General features: G+C 41.9%; 1 protein-coding gene across 18 annotated transcripts in view; it reads left to right on the top strand.

Annotated features, from left to right (window-relative positions):
* The window catches only part of NFAT5 (nuclear factor of activated T cells 5), an 88,858-nt gene that overhangs the window by 39,113 nt on the left and 26,308 nt on the right, over positions 1-23,437 (top strand). For 4 of the 18 annotated variants that reach the window (XM_084812572.1, XM_084812571.1, XM_084812573.1 and 1 more), the window contains exons 2-5: positions 2,972-3,097; positions 13,849-14,413; positions 20,181-20,373; positions 22,045-22,235. In XM_084812572.1, the coding sequence (XP_084668698.1) occupies positions 2,972-3,097; positions 13,849-14,413; positions 20,181-20,373; positions 22,045-22,235 (1,075 nt within the window). The other 14 variants (XM_084812574.1, XM_084812587.1, XM_084812585.1 and 11 more) reach the window with 14 other exon arrangements.

Raw genomic sequence — 23,437 nt, 5'->3', positions numbered from 1 at the left:
GATCCACACAGTCAAAGGCTTTAGAATAGTCAATAAAACAGAAATAGACTTTTTCTGAAACTCCCTGGCTTTCTCCATTATCCAGCGGATATTGGCAATTTGGTCTGTAGTTCCTCTGCCTTTTCTAAACCCAGCTTGTACATCTGGCAATTCTCGTTCCATGAATTGCTGGAGTCAACCTTGCAAGATCTTGAGCATTACCTTACTGGCATGTGAAATAAGTGCCACTGTTCGATAGTTTGAACATTCTTTAGTGTTCCCCTTTTTTGTCATGGGGATATAAGTTGATTTTTTCTAATCTTATTTATTTATTTATTTATTTCATTTCTATACCGCCCAATAGCCGAAGCTCTCTGGGCAGTTCACAAAAATTAAAACCAAACAGCACACAACAAGCTGGTGGCCATTCTTGTGTTTTCCAAATTTGTTGGCATATGGCATGCATCACATCATCTTGCAAGATTTTAAACAGTTCAGCTGGGATACTGTCATCTCCTGCTGCCTTGTTATTAGCAATGCTTCTTAAGGCCCATTCAACCTCACTCTTAAGGATGTCTGGCTCTAACTCACTGACCACACTGTCAAATCTATCCCCGATATTATTATCCTTCCTATACAGATCTTCTGTATATTCTTGCCACCTTTTCTTGATCTCTTCTGCTTCTGTTAGGTCCTTGTCATCTTTGTTTTTGATCATACCCAGTTTTGCGTGGAACTTACCTCCGATGTTTCTAATTTTCTGGAAGAGGTCTCTTGTCCTTCCTATTCTATTATCTTCTTCCACTTCCGTGCATTGCTTGTTTAAAAATAATTCCTTCTCTCTTCTGGCTAACCTCTGGAATTTTGCATTTAATTGGGCATATCTGCCCCTATCCCTGTTGCCTTTTGCTTTCCTTCTTTCTTGGGCTACTTCTAGTGTCTCACCAGACAGCCATCTTGCCTTCTTGGTTTTCTTTTTCTTTGGGACGTTTTTTGTTGCCGCCTCCTGAACAATGTTGCGAACTTCTGTCCATAGTTCTTCCAGGACCCTGTCTACTAAATCTAGTCCCTTAAATCTATTCTTCACCTCCATAATTCTGTGCTATCTGCCTGTACTCTTCCTTTGTTGCTTGGCCTTCTTTCCACTTCCTATATGTGTCCTTTTTTGTTTTCAGGTCATCCCTAAGCTTTTTGTGAAGCCACATTGGCTTCTTCTGTTGTCTTCCACCTTTTCTTCTTGTTGGAATTGTTTGTGATTGTGCCTTGAGAATTTCCTTTTTTAAAAGCTCCCACCCATCTTGGACTCCTTTTCTCGTTAGCGTTGCTTGCCATGGGACCTTACTGATCATTGTTCTGAGTTTATTAAAATCAGCTTTCCTAAAATCCAGGGTACGCGTTTGACTACACTCGGCTTTTGCTTCCCTTAGAACCAAGAACTCAAGTACAACATGGTCGCTTTCCCCCAGAGTTCCTGTAACTGCTACTTTATCCACTAAGTCATCTCTGTTGGTTAGGATCAAGTCAAGGATAGCCGATCCTCTAGTTCCTTCCTCTCCTTTCTGTAGGAGGAAGTTATCCGCCAGACAAGTCAGGAATTTCCTGAAGGGGCCATGTTTTGCAGAATTTGTCTCCCAACAAATATCAGGGAATTGAAGTCCCCCGTGCCATTACTACTACATCATGCTTCCTTAAAACATTGGCTATTTGCTTTTCAAAAGTTTCATCCTTGTCTTCTCCTTGATTGGGTGGCCGGTAGTAGACTCCGACCACCAGGTTCCTTTTATTCTTTGCTCCATTTATTTCAACCCAGATGCTCTCGATGGGGCTACCAAGCTCCTCCTCCTGTATGTCTGTGCAGAGATATGTATTTTTCACATACAGTGCAACCCCACCTCCCTTTCTGTTCCTCCTGTTCTTTTTGAACAAGTTATATCCTTCAATTGCTGTATTCCAGTCATGGGAGTCATCCCACCAAGTCTCAGTTATACCTATCAGGTCATAATTTCCCTCTTGTATTAAGAGTTCAAGTTTGTTCTGTTTGTTTCTTCCCTAGCTTGCAGGCACATTTAACACTGCATCACAGTGATTTGGATCACTGTGATGTTAAATGGCTTACCCTGAATTCGAATTGAGATCATTCTATTGTTTTTTGGATTGTATCCAAGCACTGCTTTAGCCACTTTATTTTTAATTATGAAGGCTACTCCATTTCTTCTGTGGTCCTCTTGTCCACAGTAGTAGATCTGGTGGTCGTCTGATGTGAAGTGGCCCATTCCAGTCCATTTCAGTTCACTGACACCCGAAATGTCTATATTTAATCTTGACAGCTCCCCAATAACCACATCCAATTTGCCCTGGCTCATACATCTTACATTCTAGGTTCCTATGGTGTGTTGATCTTTAGAACATCGGATTCGTCGTTCACCACCAGCACCGTCGGCCGCTAGCCATCCTTTCAGCTTTGAGCTAGCTGCGTCATCACATCTGGGGCTAGTTGAACTTATCCTCTGTTCCTCCCCAGTAGCATTTTGACCATCTTCCGACCCGGGAGTCCCATCTTCCGATGGTATATCTACATATCTCTGGTTGTACTGATCCATTTAGTTTTTGTGGCAAGAATACTGGGGTGGGTTGCCGTTACCTTCCCCAGGGATCGAATTTAGTCTGACCTCTCTTCCATGACCTTCCTGTTTTGGGTGTCCCTTCATGGTTTAGCTCATGGCGTCATTGAGGTGCTCAAGCTCCAGCACCATGACAAGGTAACGATCTCCTTTGCTGGAGTTATCTGTGGTGCAGGGCTGTAAAACTGTCTTCTGTCTTTCGTTGGCCTTGACATTGCCTGTCCTATCAATTTTGAGTCCATTTATGAGAGACTGGAAATTTGACATTCTTGCTATTAACGCATGCTGTATTCTTGGAATAATAGTGTTTACTGCTCAAATATAGGTATACTTGGTCCTTGTCTTAAAAAAGCTTTTTTCTTTTTTTTTAGAATCTGTCTATGACCTTCTCCCTAAGGAGCTGCAGTTGCCATCTTCCAGAGAACTCTCTGTAGCATCCATGAGTCAAACAAGTGGTGGCGAGGCAGGTTCGCCCCCTCCGGGTGTAGTTGCTGCTGGTAAGTATTTCTCTTGAGTCAAATTAAGCTCTTAATGCATATTAATATTGTTGCCAACATGAGCAGTGCTGGAAAAGTTTGCAGTCTTAAATTATGAGAGAGGGAGAGAAACTAGAGGTAAATGAAATTTTAATGTATACCTCTCAGCCCCTCAAATGCCAATTTAGAACTGAGATGCAGTGTTAAATGTGCCTGCAAGGTAGGGAAGAAAATAAAATTTGCAATCGTGTTTTGGGTTTGTGAGTTCTGTTACACTACGTGAAGACAAATTTCATCCCCACCCCTGAGTTATGGTTAAACCATATTACTTGTAAATGTTACTTTTGCTTGTTTTCCTTTTTCACAAAATGAGGGCTTTTTTTTATTGCTTCTTTGGCAGTTGGTACCTGGAGCTCTTCCCAGCACTAGGTGTACATCTGGAAGCACCCATCTTGAGCTTTACAGTATTCTCGTTACTAGGTATATTTCATGGTTTTCCTCGCATAAGAACATAAAAAGAGCCCTGCTGGAGAGCACAAAGGATCCATCTAGTCCAGCATTGTGTTCACAGAGGCCAACCTGCCTCTGGTACTGGAAGTAGCATATAGCCATCATGACTAGTAGCCAATGATAGCCTTATCCTCTATGAGTTTGCCTAACCCCCTTTTAAAACCATCTAAATTGGTGGCCATCACTACATTTTGTGGTAGCGAAGTCCTTTTATCTGTCCTGAATCTCTCACCAGCTTCATGGGATGACCCTGGATTCTAGTATATTGAGAGAGGGAGAAAAATGGCTTCCTATCCACTTCCTCCACACCATGCATAATTTTGTACACCTCTGTCATGTCCCCCCTCACTCGCTTTTTTTTTAGCTAAATAGTCCCAGACGATGTAACCTTTCCTGTAGGGGAGTTGCTCCAGCCCCTTGATCATTTTATTCTTGATGCTCTCATGGGCCAGAAAATGCATGACAGACCATAACTGGCCTGTAAGCTTTGTAATAGAATATCAAATGTCTGGGAACAGAGAGGCTGTTGTCAGAGCACAGTGAGCTAAGCATGTTATGCAATGCATTACGCTTTGAGAGTGCCTTCTCCGGTACAGTTCAATGCTGAAAATGAGCCGCTTGGTTTGAACATACAGGGCTTAAACTTAGAGTAGAAACTTTACAGCACTGCTCAATGCTGATATATTTGAAGACTTTTCCTAATGAAATCTGTGGATTTAATTGTGTGTTAGGGAAGATTGGTCATTAGATCAAAGACTGCTTCAGTTACAAATCATCCAGTGTAGTTTCCTCCTGCACTTCAAGGCCAGTTCAGTCAAAAGAGAGCAATAATGGAAAGATCTTTTGAAAACTGCTAGCACCTTAAATCCACAGATGTTTACTGTTGATTTTCATGTTTTGAGATCGTTTTCAAACATCTGAAGGACTTGATGAGGAGAACTAAGTGTCTGTTACTTTTAGGCTTTAGTTGTCTGACAGTCAATCCACTTCCTTTCAAAAACTGAACATAACAGAGTTCATGTTAAAGAAAAAAAATTAGCATATGCTACAAGAATGTTTATAATAAGGACAGTATTACTTGAATCAGAAGGATTTTTCAGTACTGCTCTCAAAATATCTAGCAAATAATCTCTCCTCTTCAGACAAATATGGGTTAAATTTTTCTCTCGTATTTCAATTTTTAAAAAAATTCTAGCTCCCCAAAATTACCCTGAATTGCCATGGTTTGCATCCTAGAAAGCAGAGGTGGGCAACTCAGGGCTCTCAGAAGCTGCCAGTGCAGCCCACCATGGGTGCCCTGTCTTCCTGATTGTATCCCCTGCTCTAGTGCCACAATTGTGCTAGAGAAGCGGGCGCACCTGGATGACTATCCTCATACGCCCAGTTTCCCAGCACAATCAGGGTAAATGCTGGAAAACATGGCAAGCAAGGAGAGTCATCCCTGTGCACCCCTTTTCCTATCAGAATCTGGCTCCTGACAGGAGCACAATTTACATTATGCACCTCCCCCTGCCCAGCTGTTTGGGGTGAGGATTTATCTCTGCAGACAGGGAGGGGAAATTTAAACTTCCCATCACTGCATCCTGTGGGGGGCAGTCAGTCTGTATGGGAGTGTGTGTGCATGGCGGTGTAGAGAGAGTGTGTGTGTACGTCTGCATGCATGCATGCATGCATGTGGTCAGTCTTTGTATGGTCTGTGTGCAGTTGTGGTCCCCAACCTATAATCTACTGTCTATGCGGTTCTTGGGAGCCAAAAGGTTGCCTATCCCTGCTAAAAAGGTTGTGTTTGAAGTGGTGGTATATGCGTAATGCTTTCATCATATAGTCAGGATCCCTGGAAGTGTGGGTTAGAAACCAAGTGAGTGACCTTCATGTGTTTTAAAAATGTTTACTTATATGACAATAGTACTGGGTCCAGGCATGGTAGTGTATTAACATTCAAATCATTTGGCATGCAATTTTGTCAGTCCCAAGCATTAAAAAGACTCTGAAGGAAACCGTATTGTGTATGCAGATAGGAACAAGATCAATTAAGTGTGCCAGAAATCTTAAGCTAAAATGAGTTCTGACTTCTTCATTTGGATACTGACAAAATCAAGGAGAAGGCCACAAGCCCTTCAGAAAATAAAGAGGAGATGATACATGGAGGGAGTCCTAGTGTGTAGGTTACTGGGCTTAAAGGGCATAGGCCCTGCTCTCTGCCATTTGGATTCCTAAGAACAGTGTTTAAACTTGGCCCAATATCATAGACCCAAAGCAGATCCTTTTTCCCAGAGATGGGATAAGCTGAAGAAGAGGGCTAATCTGGTCACAGCACTGTGCCCAACATTCTTCCAGAGAGGCTGATGCTTCTTCCCAGGGGTAGTTCCCATTTCCAAGTGTGGGCCATTTCGTGATACTGTTTCCTTCCTTTTGAAGCAGCAACTTCTCTTGCAGCTCGATTTACCCAGGTGCCCTCAAACTGGATGGCAGCAGTAACTCTGGTTACCCCTTAGCCAGTGTCGGAGAGTCTCTTACAGTGGGCTAGTTACTTGTGGATGAAAAAATGAGCATAGGTCAGCCTCCACGTTAACCCCACAAGCTGGTGGTCTCTCTGTACAGAGCTGTTGTACTTGGCCTTGTCTTCTGCAGAAATCTACCTGGGGACATTCTCCCTGCTACCAAGAAAATCAGAGAAGGTTATGGCCAGGGAAGAGGGTACTTGTGAGATTAAAATTGAGACTGAAATCATTTTTAAAAGAGGACCAAGAGTCACTCTAAAGTCATTTTAGTCCTTCTATCAGGTGGACGAGGAAAGATTCCAATGGGCTACATTGTCAAGTGGCTGGAGGGGAAAGGTGACCTTGGGTGATTTAGAACTGTGGGAATCTATTCCTTTATGTCCCAAAAACAAATATATTGTTTTGTGTAGCTGTGTTGTATCTGCACTTATTTATCCTGATATGGCAGATTTATTGTAAGAATTCAAGTTTGTCACTTCAAACAACCCTTTTGGCTGCTGTTTCTTCACAAAACTAAGAAAGTGTTCTGTGGTTTGGCTACATGTAGAGCTCCATCTCCCTTTTTTAATCTGTCAAACTCAGTTGCCTTTACTGGTGCCAGTGACTAGATTAAGAGGTGAGGGCTGGTGAAAAATATTTTCCTTTATTTAAGACTTAACTTCATTTGTTCTCTGCTTCCCTAACCACAGGGTGACACAGTATCTGGTTGCAAATCAGATTGCCCCAGGTCTTTCTTTTATTGCGTTGATCTCAGGTTCTGGGACACATAAATGGGTTACATAAAAGTTTGCTGCAGTTAACTTCAGATTTCTGGAGGAACGGGATTGGCTGATCTCAGGTATGAGGGCCTGCAAGAACAGACTGCTAGTTCTGCTGTTACATTTGGCTTCCAATTTGCAAATCAGTCTAAACCATTTTAAAACTGGGTATTTGTAATTGGTATTTCAAGAGCACATTTGATTATTTTAGCACAAAAGGTGTGTTTCATGTTCATCAATCCAAATATGAGATGGTTTCTTTGCAAATCAGCCAACTAGCAATCTATAATTTTCAGATAGTCCTCAACGTCTTTCTGAACCTTCTTGATGTATTTTAGTTAAGCTAGAAAGAGGTGCCTATCTCTTAAAGTCAGATAGGCCTTGATAGTACCTGTGTGTGTCTGTCTAGAGAGCTTATTCCTTCCATGCCATCAGTCTGCTGCGAAGTGTATCTTGCCAAAAGGAGTTAAGGACTCAATAACCTAAATGTTTCTCTCTAGAGTCCTAGCAATGTGAGGAGGAAGAGGAAATGCTTTGAAAATGGGTTTTAGGAGTGAGCTGCCTCAAATCTTTCTAGGCAGTTTTCAGGTCTGTGACCTCACAAGGTAAATGATAACATAAACACATTAGTTAAACCAAACTTTCAGGATCCAGACTTTGTCATGCTTAGAGTAGACCCATTGAATTCAATGGGCCGTGAGTCATGACTAACTTAAGTCCCATTGATTTAATGGGTCTAATTAAGCATGACAAAGTCTGGATCCGACCCAATTTACTGTTCATCCTTGGTGTCTTATTAGGGATATGCAGTTTTTCAGAAACTGATTATAAAAGGGGCAAGAAGTCATTTTAACTTTACCATTTATCCAAATAAAGTATTGTCATCTCTGGATTGTCTTTATAATGGCTAAAATTCCTTCCTTCCCTTTTGATATGTTGATGAGACTTGAGACACAGCTTGGATAATGCCAAATTATACCCCAAAGCACTCACAATTAGAAGATAATTCTGGTAAAATACTCTAAGTAGTGATTTTCAGTTTGGAATTACCAGCAGTTTATGGCAAAGGGATACTTCAACTTATTTATTCTGTCTCCTGGGGGCAGGGTATTCTTCCTGTATGTTAGTGTGGTATCTGATCAAACTGTATGCACTGAGCAGTGACAATTGTCTTATTCTCATAATGGCATGCAAATGACCCCAAAGAGGGATAGGAGAGTTCAGTGTCTAGTTAGCTTTGTGTCGCTTCAGCTGTTTTAGGGAAAGCATCTGCCTGAACTGATTTGCAATTTGAACTTTTCATGTTCTCCACAATGCACTGAAGAATGGCCTCTATTATAAATGTTACCCCTACTTTTTATGTCCACTAGAAGCTTACCCCTTCTCCAGTTATAGGTATTTCTGTTTTCTTGGCTGACATAGTTATAGTAAAATATATATTCCCTAAGCTCCTGAACCAAACACTATTGTTGCTGTAGGAGCTGCTCTTTGGGATGAATTTGTTAGCTGTCAGTCTGTGCTTCTACTGAGCAATAGTTGCAGTGTTTTGCTAATACTTATAGTAAATTTACCTGTAGGATTATGACCACTGTGTCCCTTATCAGTTCAGAAAATGATGACCCTTGTGTGCATAAGTCTTGTGTAAAATTTAACCAGTTAAGGATGGCATTTTAGAAGGGATTGGGCCTGAGGGGACAGACATTTCCTATCTGGAAAAGTGTTTAAGTCTTACTGGTCAAGACATCATAGCACTGTTCATCTATTTTGTGTCTGGAGAGACAGGGTGGGGGAGAAGTAAGCGTGAGAGTCCTTAATTCCAGCTTGCTGGTTGGCTGTATCTGATTGTCACTCTTGCGTGTCAGACTCTGAATTGGTGAACCTGAACCACCCAACAAATGTTCCAGGTAAGAAATAACCACTTGTGCATCTGTAAACATGAGTGTTAAGTGATGGATTTTCTGTAGTCAAAGCAGACCGAATCCTGTCCTTATTCTATTAAATGCTGCTTGTTTTGGCATGTGGATGTAAGGGGGAATTTAATATTGTTTGGGGTTTAATGTAAGTAACCAACCTACTTTGAATCTGCCTTGAACTTTTAAAGTAAATTGGATTGCTTTATGATATTTGCTGGGATGCTAGTTGTTTTCTCTATTAATACACTTAACTTGCATTCTAGCTCCGCCATTCAGAGACAGGCATCGTGTGGTGGGTTGTGTGACAGTGTCTGTCAATAGTGAAGACAAATAGTACCAGAGACACTTAACCCATCCAATCTCACCCAGGGTATAGGTCGGTCTCGTTTTCAGACTTCTTCATAAGTCTTTCCTTTCTTTTTCTTTTTGTTTTGTTTATAAACAGTGGATTGACTGAAGTTAAACTCTTATAAAGGTTTTGACTTTACTTCAATAAATGAAGCTGAAAAAAGTAGAAAGACAAAGCTGGCACAGAAGGTGTCAAAAGCAGGTTTGCAGCCACTTTGTATGTCCTGGTTCATGCTTCTGCCTTTGACAACACAAGGGCTCATGTCCTTCTGTCTTTCCTCCAAAACTGTCTGTGTGTTCACTGGTTCTGCAAAATTCACGCACAAAAAGATTTGGAAAATATTGGAAGAGGAGACTGCCAAGAATAGAAAATGCAGTTTTATAAATGACACTTATATAGGGACAGGCTCTGGGAATCGGGACCTGTCAAAATCCCAGGGGTTCACCCTGTGTTGTTGAATGCTCATCTTTTTCATTCTGTTTCCTGAACAGCAAGTAGCAGACAGCATGGCAACCGTGCTAGGTTCTGGAAAGCACTGAGTTCTTCCATTGGCTGATTGTGCATTATAGTGTTTTGCATAAAGATGGCTAGAAATTTGCAAGGCACCACAAGTTTGGCTTTTGGTCTCCCATGTTCTCCACTTTGAGAGGTGACTTACATTGCAGGGTAGCTGCCAGTTACTTTCTCATCGCTAGATTGATGGTTGCTCCTCTTGGAAAGCCTTTTGTCCCTGAAGGGCTTATGTTGAGAGAGCGCCCCCAAAATATCTCAGGGATAGAAATGGCTTCATTTAAGCCCTGCCTAAAGAAAGTAAATCCCTTTGTGGCTTGCAGTGAGCTGTTGAAGGACAGAGACATTTAAAAGGGCTTTATAGTCTTAAGTCTCCCAAGGTTGTAGAAAGCTATTGTAGCTTTAGGTAGTAACTCAAGCAGCAGTTCATAACCTCTTTGATTAGGCCAGCTTCTCAGCTCCTAATTCAGAGGAGAGGAGAGGCCTGAAAAACTGCCTGACTGCCGTAAAAATGAAATTGGCGTTTAGGTTAAAAGCTGTTAGTGACTGGGAGGCGATGAGTGTGTGCATGAGCAAGGGTCATTGCCAACTTAGATAAACTCCTGCTCTGTCATGGTAGTATAGAACAGGGGGTGGCCCTTACTTTGTGCGGTGCTGGCTTGCTTTGATTTTTTCCTTTTCTAAAACAGAGAACTGAATCCAGCAAGGTTGCAGAAGCTTGCTGTGCATTCTTGAACTACATATTTTATTTCAGCTTGGAATATTGATGCTTTGGAGCTCAAAGGGTTTTTAGCTTCCAATGTGATCTCTCCTATTTGGATCTTGGATGAGTCAATTATCAAATGACTGGCACAGATACAGTGTATTGCAGTTTTTGTCACCATGCCCCTGGAGACTGTCATAAAACATACTTGGCATGTGATTGTAATTCTGAAATGGCATTAAGATGTAATTGATCCTTGTTAGCATGTAATCTTGTATTTCACAAAATGCAGTAAAGATATCCAACCCTCCCCCAACATCGAGTTTGTGCTTATTGGGCTGGGTCTCTTGGGTCCTAGAGAGTAATTTCAATCTTTGAAGTAAAAGGGAAATTCTTAAAGAGGGAAGATTCCACATTTGCTCTTGAATTAAGGTTGCCAGAGGGGACATGCTAGTAGTAACCACCTTCCTAGATCCAGCCAATTTCCTCCTGGCTTGGGCATAAGATAACTCTTAATGGCTGGCAATTTGGGGGAAGCAAAAATTGCACTCTGACCATCCTGACTTGGGGTCAAGTGGAAGAGTGTTTTTTTTAAAGTTTGATCGGGACTGCTTCAATGTAAAGTGATCAGTCAAGGGTTTGCCATTACATTTTAAACTCTTCAAATTGTACTTAACCACAGTTTGAGTGCAGTGTGAACTATGTTACATGAAAAATAAGCATTCATTTCAGTAATGCAATGCACTGATCTTTTGCTGAGCCTTATTCATCTCAAAAGTATGAAGTCTGTCTGCAAACTTCAAATACAGCAGTAAGATGTCGATCCTAGGTTACACTCTATTATACTTAAATCTTTGTGTACAGTCATATAATTCGTTCCTCTTAATTGGTGTGACTAAACTTGCTTATTTTTTAAAAATCTCTTAAAGCCTTTAGTTTGTAACTTGGCACAGCTGTGATTAAGTAAACCAAACAATTGTTTAACATGCTCTGACTTACCTTAGTTGCAATCTGCATGACTGATGCACAGGGCTAGCAATAGAAAAGTAGGCTCCTGATGTAAGAGCAAATTAATATTTCCTTTCAGTTTCTCTGTAAAATAGTATTAATTGGAGGGAGCTCCCAGCTATTTAACTTCCTGCTAACATTTTGTTCAATAAAATGTAGGAATCAATGACTTTCTTGATAGGATTTTTTTATTTCACATGAACTCCCTCTGCAGGGTATGAAACCTGCTTCACATAACTGCCCCAATGTGGACGGGTGTGAAAAATGCTAAACACTTCCATTTTAGATAGGCACGTGGGTGCTTCTTTTCCAGAGCTGGCACAGTGTTTTACCCACACTATCCACTGAAGGAAATGTGTGCCAGAATAATGGGCTGAACCTGGACACCCAGGCTCAGAGGATGAGCTCTCTATGCCTTGCATCAAAGATGAGGCAGCGTCCCTGCTTGCCTGTCCCTCTTGTGATCATCTTTGTTTTGGACAGAAATCCAAAGATGGTCACATTCTGCATGGGGTTTCCTTATTGAGGGAAACCATTGTCTGTGGCAATGCAAGTGCGCAGCATCCTTCCTGCATGCATTATGTTCCGCAGTGCATGTAGAACACCTAATGTATGCAAGCTGCATACTTGTATTTCTTGGTGGGTAAGTGTTTAAAAACAAAATAAAAGGTAGTGCTGTTTTAACAAAAGCTAGTTTAAAAAAACAAACATGTCTAGTAGCAACCTGTTCTAACTCAAAGTGGCTGCAAATCTGCAACTATAGTAACTGAAATTAGCGAATTTTATATCGTTCTAAGGAAAGCACTGCATTAATGCATGATACAAAAAAGGATTTGAGAAATGTGTTTTTTTTTTAATTAAAATGCAGTTTTGAGTGACTGAATCTTCCAATTTCAGCCACTGCATTTGCCAAGGAACAAGCTGGAAAATGGAACTGGTATCAGTCGGTGGCTCCAGATTATTCCAGAGATTAGCTGGAGATGGGGCTGGGACAGCTCTGAGGGAACAATGCACTGGTGGTACCCAGCAGATACGTTTTCTTCTGAGATCTTCATAACTAAAACTAAACAGAAGATTGATCTGTTTTCTCTTAGTCTACACTTTGGGGGCTTCTTAATGCAATACTAACTTTTTCACTTAGCCAAAATGTCAATATGTTTTTATCATTATGCCTTAAAATAAGCATATAGTTAGTTGCCTGTTAAATGCAATTTTTAAAACCTGCAAGGACCTTATATAGTCAGAACAGAGTTTATATACACTGAATTAATTCCATTTCATGTTGGTGACTCATTAGAAAAAGCCTTCACTTTTATATTAAGAGAAGTGCTAACCATCTTGTTTGCTCTCTTCAGCAGATATTACTGTCAATTTAATATGGCTATTAGTTAGCTGATTATTCTGAGATAGGGTGATGGGCCATTTTTGTTCTTCATTTGGTAGAATTCCGGGGCATATGCAGACAATTGCAGTCCACCATCTACTTAACTCAGAGCAGTTACTTTGATTTCAGGATTGCTACTGAGGAGTGAAGGTTCATCTTGTACCAAGAATCCTTCTTGCCCGTTCTGCTTGTAAGAAGCCCAAGTAACCATTATAGTATCTTATGGAAATCTGAATCGTAGGCAGACCAATACGCTTTCTGGCAGAATTGTTTAGCTATCATCCCTAACAACGTCCCTTCTGCTGAGGGATAGAGTTCTACCTGTGCCCTCAATCATGCTGAGTGACTTTATCTTTTTATGGGGTAGAACTAACAAATTCTTAGGGAGGTGGCTTGATCCTGCCTCTACCATCTTCTTGCCTTTCAGTGCCCAGCATGCTCTAATTTCAACTCTCGGCTGATTAATTTTTCTAAAGCCATACGTGGTGATTGGTACCAGTTCCATTTTGTTGCAGTTAAGTTATTTTTATATTTCATTTCTCATTTAATAATTGATATCTGGAATAACCAGCAGCTCTCTTCTCATTTATTTTCTCATATTTTTATTCCAGGATTTGCCTCTGAAGCAGGGAGTGTCTGCATTAAAAATGACCTGTAGTTCTCTGCTTCATAGGTTAGAAACTTATTTTAATACTTTGTGGCTAAGCACAGTCCCACCTTTTTCAAAAATTTCAGAAGCTGAATGATTGGCATTGAATGTGGCCTAAAAGCATACAATCTTGCATTGGGGTTTCTATCATTTTAGATAAAATGACTTAAACTCATAGTCCAGCTGAGGCAATAAAAGTGCCCTTGTTTGCTTGCAGCCTTTGTCTGACTTAAAGGATTTTTTTTAAAGCCTGATTGCCACACACACAAAATTGAAAGTACCATTTGGACACTTTTTCTGAATACTTCTGTGTTGCTTAAGCCTTATATCGCTTGAAGTGTTTAAATTCCAAAACAAGCCAAATTCTCAAACATTTGTTTGGGGAGGAAAAAAAAAGTTCACCAATCACATTATTTCAAAGGGACTGCTATAGCCAGCACAGTTGGAATCATGTACCCTGTATTTACTTCTGAATTGTACACCGCAGATGCTTCTTCAGCTCCCTCCTCTTCCTCCATGGGCGGTGCTTGCAGCTCCTTTACCACCTCTTCCAGCCCCACCATTTACTCTACCTCAGTCACTGACAGCAAAGCTATGCAAGTGGAGAGCTGCTCCTCAGCCATGGGGGTAAGTAACCGAGGGGTAAGTGACAAGCAGTTAACCAATAACACAGTCCAGCAGCAGCAACAACAGTCCACACCGAAGAGGCACACAGTGCTGTACATCTCGCCACCACCAGAGGATTTGCTGGACAACAGCCGGATGTCCTGCCAGGATGAGGGGTGCGGATTGGAGTCTGAGCAAAGCTGCAGTATGTGGATCGAGGATTCCCCCTCCAACTTCAGTAACATGAGCACCACTTCCTACAATGATAACACCGAGGTGCCACGTAAATCACGTAAACGAAATCCAAAGCAGAGGCCCGGGATCAAACGGCGAGATTGTGAAGAATCGACCATGGATATCTTTGATGCTGACAGTGCCAAAGCGCCTCATTATGTCCTTTCTCAGCTCAGCACGGACAGCAAAAGCAACTTGAAAGCAGGAAATGGGTTGGTATCTGCCTTTATGTTCTATCAACATGTGTTAAAAAAAACATTACTTTGACGTCTTCCTAGAGTTCAGCTCAGGTTCTCACTCAGAAATACAGGAGAGCTGATATGTGGAACTAAGTTCAATGGTTTCTTATGCTAAAACATAAGTACACGTTTGTGGTGTTAGAATATGTTCTAGGCCAATTTAGCAGCCATTGAACTAATCAGACCTGGAACAGTTGTCTAACACTTCCCTGTGGACCCTGATTAGTGGATAGGAAGCTTTCCAGTAAAACCATGTTAAAAACATAATACCTGAAGCTGAGATCGGCTCCTCCATGTCTTCCTCAACAGTGCCATACAAACTATTTGTGAGGATCTAAGTCTGCACTTCGCCTACTTCTGTTTCACTCTCTCCATCAATTAAAGGCAGCTGATACTGATCTTGTTATATTAACACTTACTGAAATGTTAAGGTATACTGGACCAAATTTATGTTCCGTGTCACTTCAGTTCTGTATTTGTTTTTTCAGAAATAAATCTCTAATCCTGTTTTTCTGTTTGCTTCTCGGGTGTGTGTGTGTGTGTGTGTGTGTGTGTTGTCTGTAGTCATGCCTGGATGATGGTTTCTCATCTCTTCCACTTCCCACTCTTCGCTTAATTGCATTTCAACTTAGAAACAATGGCTTAGCTCCAAAGATCCTGCTACATGAGCAGAAGAAACTTTAGCTCATATGGGTGTATGTGTGTTACTTATCCCCCCCCCCCGTAGTCCCTGCATCCCTAAAAGCAGGCTTCAGAAGGTCACAGGACCCTCAGTTGACCTTTGGGTGCTGGGGAGAGTGGGGCCACAGTTGCCTGAAAAATCAGTGACACCTGCACATGCATGCAAAGTGCTTTCTGCTCATAAAGGGGAATCTTTGAATCCAAGCCATTGTCCACTGGTTTATAATACTGTTAATTCTTGTGGATCATAATCAAACAGTGGGCTTATTTTACATTCTGTATGTATTTGTAGTATGTTCTCATATTTATGCTTGGGTTGGTGAATATTAAGTTGATGCGGGGCGGGGGGAACTTTCCCATCTAAAGGAAAAGCACCTTCAGTTTGTGTTTTCTTTGTTGTTCCAGTTCCATACTTAAAATACCACTTTGCAAAGGTGTTTTATAAGAAACTCTCCAGAGTGTTTTTTGTAATGTTGCCAAGGAGTCTTTTGGGATATGACTGGGTAGCCTTTTCCATGCAACCTGACCTGCAATCTTATGTTGCCTGTTCTCCCCACACAAAGCTGATAAAAACTCTACAAGGACAAAAATGGAATTAGAGGAAAATGTTAGTGCTTGTCCTGCAGATTCCAGAATTGGCAAGCATTCCCAAGGTCTTATTCAAAGTAAGATAAAAGATCTAGGCAAGGCTTACAGTAGGTGTGGAGAATCTGTGGACCTTCAAATGTTGTTGTACTCTAACTCCCATAATCCCTGACAATTGGCCACACTGTCTGAGGCTGATGGGATGGAGTCTAACAACATCTGGAGGGCCACCAGTTCCCCATCCCTGGTTTACAGGCAATGAAATTGTGAGTTCAAGGAAATAAGTTCAGTTTTGGAAGACTTAACAATGCAGTGTATGTCAGCTTAGAAGCAAGCCCAATGGAGTTCAGTGGGACTTACTGCTGGGTAAGTGTGTACAGGATTACTACCTAAAACTCTGTATACCTCTCCTAGCAAATGTGAGGAGCCCCTGTGTTATATAATGGAATTACTCTGGTAACATTGGGCAGCATAATGGCTGCTGGAATTCAGTGTTGGGATTGATTTAAAAGAAATACTTCTCACCCTGTTATAGGGATTGAGATTGATAGAGTCTTAGCACCTCACAATAACCACATGAAGTAGGTTAGGTTGAGAAACAATGGGACTGTTCACACAACACACTAACCCACACTCAATGGTTGAGTGTGGGTTGTTGTTGTTGAACTAAGGGTTGTTTGTTGAACTGTGAGTTAGCATGTTGTCTGAACCCAGGATATTTCCCGCAGGGTGGCTTGTTAACCGCCCTGAACAGCCCAGCAACAAACCATGGGTTCTCAAGGTGGCTTGTTTGAGAAATATAAGCCACCCTGCAGAAAATGTCCTGGGTTCAGACAGCATGCTAACCCACAGTTCAACAAGCAACCCACGGTTCTATAACCTACATTCAACCACTGAGTGTGGTTTAGTGCATTATAAGAACGAGGTCAATGACTTGCCCAGGGCTACCCCATGAACTTCATGACTAAGTTGAGGTTTGAACCTGGGTATAAAGTTGTCTATCAGCACAGACAGACATCCAAGTTGCCATGGATGATAACGATGGTGATAATAATTTATTGTTCCAGGCGGAGATCTAGAGTTATCAGGAATAGCTTTCTGGAAATGCAGCCGTTACAAAAGGCCAAGGGGTACATTGTGAGGACAGCATCCTGCTCTGTCTCCTGGAGGCATGATGCTAGCTTCATAGAATATCCATCTAACCCACTGGGTCCAATCATTAACTAGCAAAATGCGTGTTCACATTTTAGGTCCCTGAACATGGGTGGGAGGCAGGAAGGAAAAGGAGTATGTAGTAGAGTGGCTATTTGTATGGCAAGAGACCTTCAGTGTACTGAATTCTGGAGAATTCATAGCAGCCTCTTAAAATACCATTGTCAGTTTCTTGAGGGAAAAGGGGAAAGTTTCTATTTGTGCAGTAAAGTCGCATGCAATTTTCATGTAGGAAAAGCAATTTTAAGACTATAAAAGCAAAGAAAGGGGAAATTATAAACATGGATCATGGACCTTTGTGCTGTAGGTCTGTGACCTACCTTGAAGTACTCACATGACTTCCCCTAAGATTTGAAATATCCTCAAAATATATCCACAAATGCAAGAACTAACGAAAACATTTTTTTAAAGTAGGTTTTTGTACAGCTGCTACTTTGGTCTAGTCTACAGCTAAACACAGAATGTACCTTACCTGTCAAGTGATAATACTTGAGACATTATGGATTTTACTCAGTTTCCAAGCATGTAAAACAAGGCTGTACTGGGTTACCTACAATGTTCCATGCTGTGCTTTGAGCCTGGAAGGCAGATTTGAGTCCTGAAATGTAACTTACCTTCATGAACATGCATACAGTTCATGGAGAACTAGCTGGAAGGTTTATCAGTATCAAGCAGAGTTCTACATTTTTGCAGGGCCCTTAGGCAGCAGGAGCACAGTGGATGCCGGTTTTATGGCGTAGTAGACAAGTAGAGGCGTGCTCTGTGGGTAGAAGCAGAAATATAGCTTTCTTGGGTACACTGAGGACTTTACATGTGCCCTTGTACAGGGGTCTCAAGTGGTCTTTCCTATGGAAGTCTACTAGCAAACCCATCTCTAATGTGTTCCTAATGCTGCTCTGCTGTCCTGATTTAGGCCCGTTCTACTTCAAGGTAACCTTGCACAATGCTGCATCATGAGAGCTGGCTTAGGGCTTCCCATGCCCCTGGTGTGATCCTTTAGTGCACATCCAGGAGTGCAAGGAGGAAGGCAGGTGCTTTTGTCCACAGACCTGCAGTACTCGGGAGCAGTCAAGCATTCAGACAACACAACCCATCTTTGTCATCCATATGAGCCGGTGCGGACCTGCACAAACTGAAACTCGCTGCAGAGTTAGGGAATATTGAAACAGCCTTCCTGATCTTGAAGTTAAAGCCCCCGGGGCAAACTCTTACGCTCTCACGTGACACGACCATAATTCAGGTTGAGAGAGAGAGGGTTTTGTTGTTGTTGTTGTCTCCAATCTCAACATTTTGGGAAATATGAGGTGACCCTCCTGTTCATGATTTATCCAAAATTTCTACGCTGTCAGGTCAGATAGTTGGTCCCTGGGTGCCTAGGGATGGCCAAAAACCAATGTACTTTGGAGGGCTTCTTCAAACAGGTTTTAATTATGGAACTGCCTGTCCAATGCAGTTTCCAGACAACTCTGTTGGTAAGAGGCTGAGCCCTGTTGCATGTATTACTTCTGTTAAAGCAGACAGAGCAGCTAAAAAGAGATGGTTCTAAAACAAATAAATCAGCCTGATCCATCGCCATATAGTGTCTGTAAACTTGAACTGCTGCAAGGTCAGGAGCAAAGCAAGCGTGAAGCTGCCTTTCCTTTTAGCATGGAAATATATCACTTCACCTTGGATGCTACAAAGAATGTGCATTAGCAACAGCAGCTAGATGGTATTTTTACTCAATTTACTTCTGAAAAGAGCAGAGGCTGCTTCCTCTGTGTCGCTAAATAGAAACATGCTTAACTGGGTCTGTCTATGAGTAATTTCTCCTGCATCCAAACCAATGTCATACAACATGTTATGTTCTATAGTATTTTTTCAGCCTGGTGAGATGAATATGCAGTATTTTTCTTTTATTAATATGCTTGTTTTAAAGAGAAAGCGTAGCCACAGTGAAGCTTATTTAAGTGCCATTGGCTTCAGTAGGAAAGTTACGCACATGCTTAATCCTCTCCCCCTTGAAATTACCAGGAAGTTGCAAGTGCTGCTTGATTCAGTCCACTATATATAAAGAGAAAAATGCACTATGAAGCAGATGTAATCTTTGTTAAGACAGAAATAAGTAATATCCAGCAGCCATGTTTTCTGTGATCTGACCCAAATGTTCATAGTATGAATAGTCTTGTCACAGTATAGTAGTTCAAGAGACATTGTATTTTAATAGTCTAAAATATGTACATGATATTGTTGTAGCCTAACTATACCAGTTTTAAAGCTCACATTTCACGTAACGGACAGAGGTCTTAACATTCCACATTTAAAGTGTGAGTTCTGCTCAGCCACATGTATTTATTTACATAATTAGTGTTTAGGGAAATTTCTGCAAATATGCAATAACCACTGTTTGTTTGAAATGGTCACAATTAGTGAGGAAATGCATGGTAAACAGTTCAAGAATGCTTGTCATCTCATGCCAGCTGGCTGGATGTATGCAAGTATTGTTGCCTATACCACAGTGCATATTTTTCCTTACATTTAGTAATAAAACAGGTTTAAAAGGGCTTCAGTTTCAGGCTATATCCTTTAGTTGCAGTGATTTAATTTCTGTTGTCGGGGAGGGTACCACCTTCCCCCTCTATATTTCATCATATTCTTGCTCAGTGGTTTTAAATAGGCAGATTTAGAGATATGGCCCAGGTCTGTGTGTGTATCTCCCATTTATTTATTTATTTATTTATTTATTTCTATACCGCCCGATAGCCGAAGCTCTCTGGGCGGTTCACAAAAATTAAAACCAAACAACACACAATAAAACAATTTAAAATATATAGAACATTAAAACCACAATATAACAATACAACCACAATAAAACCTAGCACCAGTACAGGAGTTTAAAATACAGATTTAAAACAGCAAAGATAAAAATTTAGAAAGCTAAAATGCCTGGGAAAATAAAAAGGTCTTCACCTGGCGCCGAAAGGAGTACAATGTAGGCGCCAGGCGAACCTCACTAGGGAGCTCATTCCAGAGCCGGGGTGCCACAACAGAAAAAGCCCTCCCCCTAGTAGCCACCCGCCTCACTTCCTTTGGCAGGGGCTCACGGAGAAGGGCCGCTGATGATGATCTTAAGGTCCGGGCAGGCACATATGGGAGGAGGCGATCCTTCAGGTAACCTGGCCCCAAGCTGTTAATCTCCCATCACACACCCCCAGCCAGGCTTTGCTCATTTTTGAAGGAAAGCCTCTGGTAACATGTTCACTGGTCTGCTTTAACACCTCAGAACATCGGAAGCCCCAAAAACAACTGGAGGGAAGAAGAGCCCTATGTTATGTGGTCAGTACCCTGGTAAAACTGAGGGCAAGGAGCTGAAGATAGTTGTGCAGCCAGAGACTCAGCACAGAGCTCGCTACCTAACGGAGGGCAGCCGGGGCTCGGTGAAGGACAGAACACAGCAAGGATTCCCCACTGTCAAGGTATGCCAGACCTGGAGGGAGCAGGATGAGGGAAGAACCAAAGGGGTGCTAGCATTTGGGGGGAAGCACTAATTCTGGTCTCAGCTCTAGCCAACTCTGAATCCTAGGCAGGACTTGGTCTTAGTCCCCTAGGCGTTCATGGGCTTCCCTGCTGTGGCAAACCATTGCATCTAGACATGTGGTGTTGTTCAGTATTGATCTTGTCATTTTCAGTTTTAAATGCACTAAATTAGAATTTGTTTATACAGTTCCATATTTCTTAGGGATGTGGCTATTTTGTTGTTTAGAGAGCAGAGAACTGGATGTTTCTTGGCTTAGTACAGGGGAGCCTTTCTTGCTGGGTGGAGGATGTGTAAATATAGACCAATAGCTGCTCTCAGCTCTTAACGTTTAAATGAATGCACAGAGCACTGTCTGTGAGGCAGTTCACCAGGAACCAAGCAAACTGCAGTGTGCTCATGTACACCAGTGCCTCAGAAAAGGTATGAGGAAGCCCTCAAAGGCACTGCTGAAACTGAACAGGCCCTGTGCCTGCAATGGCTGTCTGCAGTCTGAATTGTAAAATATTATTGATTTTTAGCTTGGAGGAAGCGCAGAGCTCTGGGAGGTCATCTTATAGCTCCATAATGGATCTAGGAAATGCTACATGTTATTAATCCAGTTAACAGGTAAAGAACCTGTGGCCCTCCAGGCTACAACTCTCATCATTCCTGACCATTGGCCTGGCTGGCTGGCTGGAACTGATGGGAGTTGTGGCCCTCCAGATGTTGCTGGACTACAAGTTCCCCACACTGCTCGATGTGATGCATCCTGTTTTTGTATGCCCTCGTTGGTTTTGACCATTTGTGGATGTTACACATATAATGGAACAAAAGGTGGTGTGAATTAATCTTTTGGGAGGGTGGGGGCAGTTGGCTTAAAAACAAACCTTTAAATCACCTGGCTGCATAGTGATTTTTTTCCTGAGATATTATACAGCATTTTGCTTAATATTGTAGTAGAGTTTTTATTGACTGATTTTTTAAATTTGACTTGATTTGTACTGTACCTTTCCACCAAGAAAATGGCACTCAAGGTAGCTGCTTGGATGTCTGTACAGTGTCTAAAGAATATCTTAACATCTGGAATTAGTCGTAGAATCATAGGGTTGGAAGGGGCCTATAAGACCATCGAGTCCAACCCCCTGCTCAATGCAAGAAGCCTGATTCCCAGGTGGTCTCCCATCCAAGTACTAACCATGGCTGACCCTGCTTAGCTTCCAAGATCGTGTTGTTTAGGACTTTTGTGATAAGGTTTCTGTGTAATGCTTACCTGTTTAAAAAGTCCATCCATCTCCAAGGTAGTCCCTTGAAATACTCCCATGTTTGAAGGGGCTTTGGATTCATAATTAAAATACAGTAGGCACAATAAAATTAAGATGAAAGAGTTTCAATTTGGGAATGAAGTATGATTTGCTAATGTGTATAATCGATGCTGATACTTGTTTAGAAGCTGAAGGGTTCTACTTGCTGGAAAAGGAAGACATTCTACGTATCAGGTTTTACCCAACTAGATCCCTACCCAGCTAGGGATCTGATGTTGAAAAATATCCTTGTATTGTTGGCATTTGCAAATTAGTTGCGCTGCCTGTTGTAGTCTGTTAACTTTTGTATGCCTATGTTTTGGTTCCAGCTGGAAGGTCATAATGAACCTGTGACACTACAGGTATTTGTGGGGAATGACTCTGGTCGGGTGAAGCCTCATGGATTCTATCAGGCCTGCAGGGTTACCGGACGAAACACCACGCCTTGCAAAGAGGTGGACATTGAGGGCACCACAGTCATTGAGGTCGGCTTGGATCCAAGCAACAACATGACCTTGGCGTAAGTCACTGTTTCTCAGTGTACCATTTGTGGATCTGTTGCAGATACAGTTTGAAAATCAAGTTGATAATTCCTTCTCGGATCAGGCATTTCAAAATGCACAGAGAATGGGAATGCTCTATGCACACCATGTCTGTGCATGTATCAACCCTTGCCGTTGAAGTGAATGCAGCAGCCCCAGCTTGCCTGTGCAAATAGATCTCAACAAGTGCACGAGAATGCTTGCCAGCATGATTCAAAGCAATTGACTGGCTCAGTTGCATGTCACAGTAATCGATGGCTTTAGCAAGATGTGAGTGACCCTAGCTGACTCCTGAGCTCATGCATTCCCCTTCCGTTCTCCACATGAAGCTGTGAGGAAGACATCAAAAGCTTTGGCTTTGGGGTTAACCACAGTTTGCCATGTTGTCTGGATCCAGAACTGTGGTTAACATTTGCTATGGTTTGTTTAAGCCAAGTACATTTTAGAATCCATAGTTCGAGTAGGCTTGTTTGAAATTTAATATATAATGCTAACTACAGTCTGTTGCTCTGGATGATATGACAAGCCATAGTTGACCAAAAAGAAGGGAGAGTGCACACGCCCAGGAGAGGAGGCTAGGCTCATTCATGTCTATAGAAATATAATACATACATTTGTTGTTGTTCAGTCGTTCAGTCGTGTCCGACTCTTCGTGACCCCATGGACCATAGCACGCTAGGCCTTCCTGTCCTGCGCTCTCTCCTGGAGTGTGCTCAAGTTCATATTCATTGCATTGGTGATGCTATCTAGCCATCTCATCCTCTACTGTCCCCTTCTCCTTTTGCCTTCAGTCTTTCCCAGCATCAGGGTCTTTTCCAGAGAGTTTTCTCTTCGCATTAGGTGGCCAAAATATTTGAGCTTCAGCTTCAGTATCTGTCCTTCCAATGTGCACTCAGGGTTGATTTCCTTTAGGATTGACTGATTTGACCTCCTTGCAGTCCAGGGGACTCATAAGAGTCTTCTCCAGCACCACAGTTCGAAAGCATCAATTCCTCGGCGCTCAGCCTTCCTTATAGTCCAGCTCTCACAGCCATACATTACTACTGGGAAAACCATAGCTTTGATTAGACGGACCTTTGTCGGCAAGGTGATGTCTCTGCTTCTTACTATGCTGTCTAGGTTGGCCATAGCTTTCCTCCCAAGGAGCAAGCGTCTTTTAATTTCATGGCTACAGTCACCG

The sequence above is a fragment of the Heloderma suspectum genome, chromosome 8, assembly GCF_057233095.1.
Source record: "Heloderma suspectum isolate Gila_16-S chromosome 8, 16-S_ref, whole genome shotgun sequence".
Classification (NCBI taxonomy): domain Eukaryota; kingdom Metazoa; phylum Chordata; class Lepidosauria; order Squamata; family Helodermatidae; genus Heloderma; species Heloderma suspectum.
The sequence above is the reverse complement of the archived record's forward strand: the minus strand, read 5'-3'. Positions and strand labels throughout refer to the sequence as shown.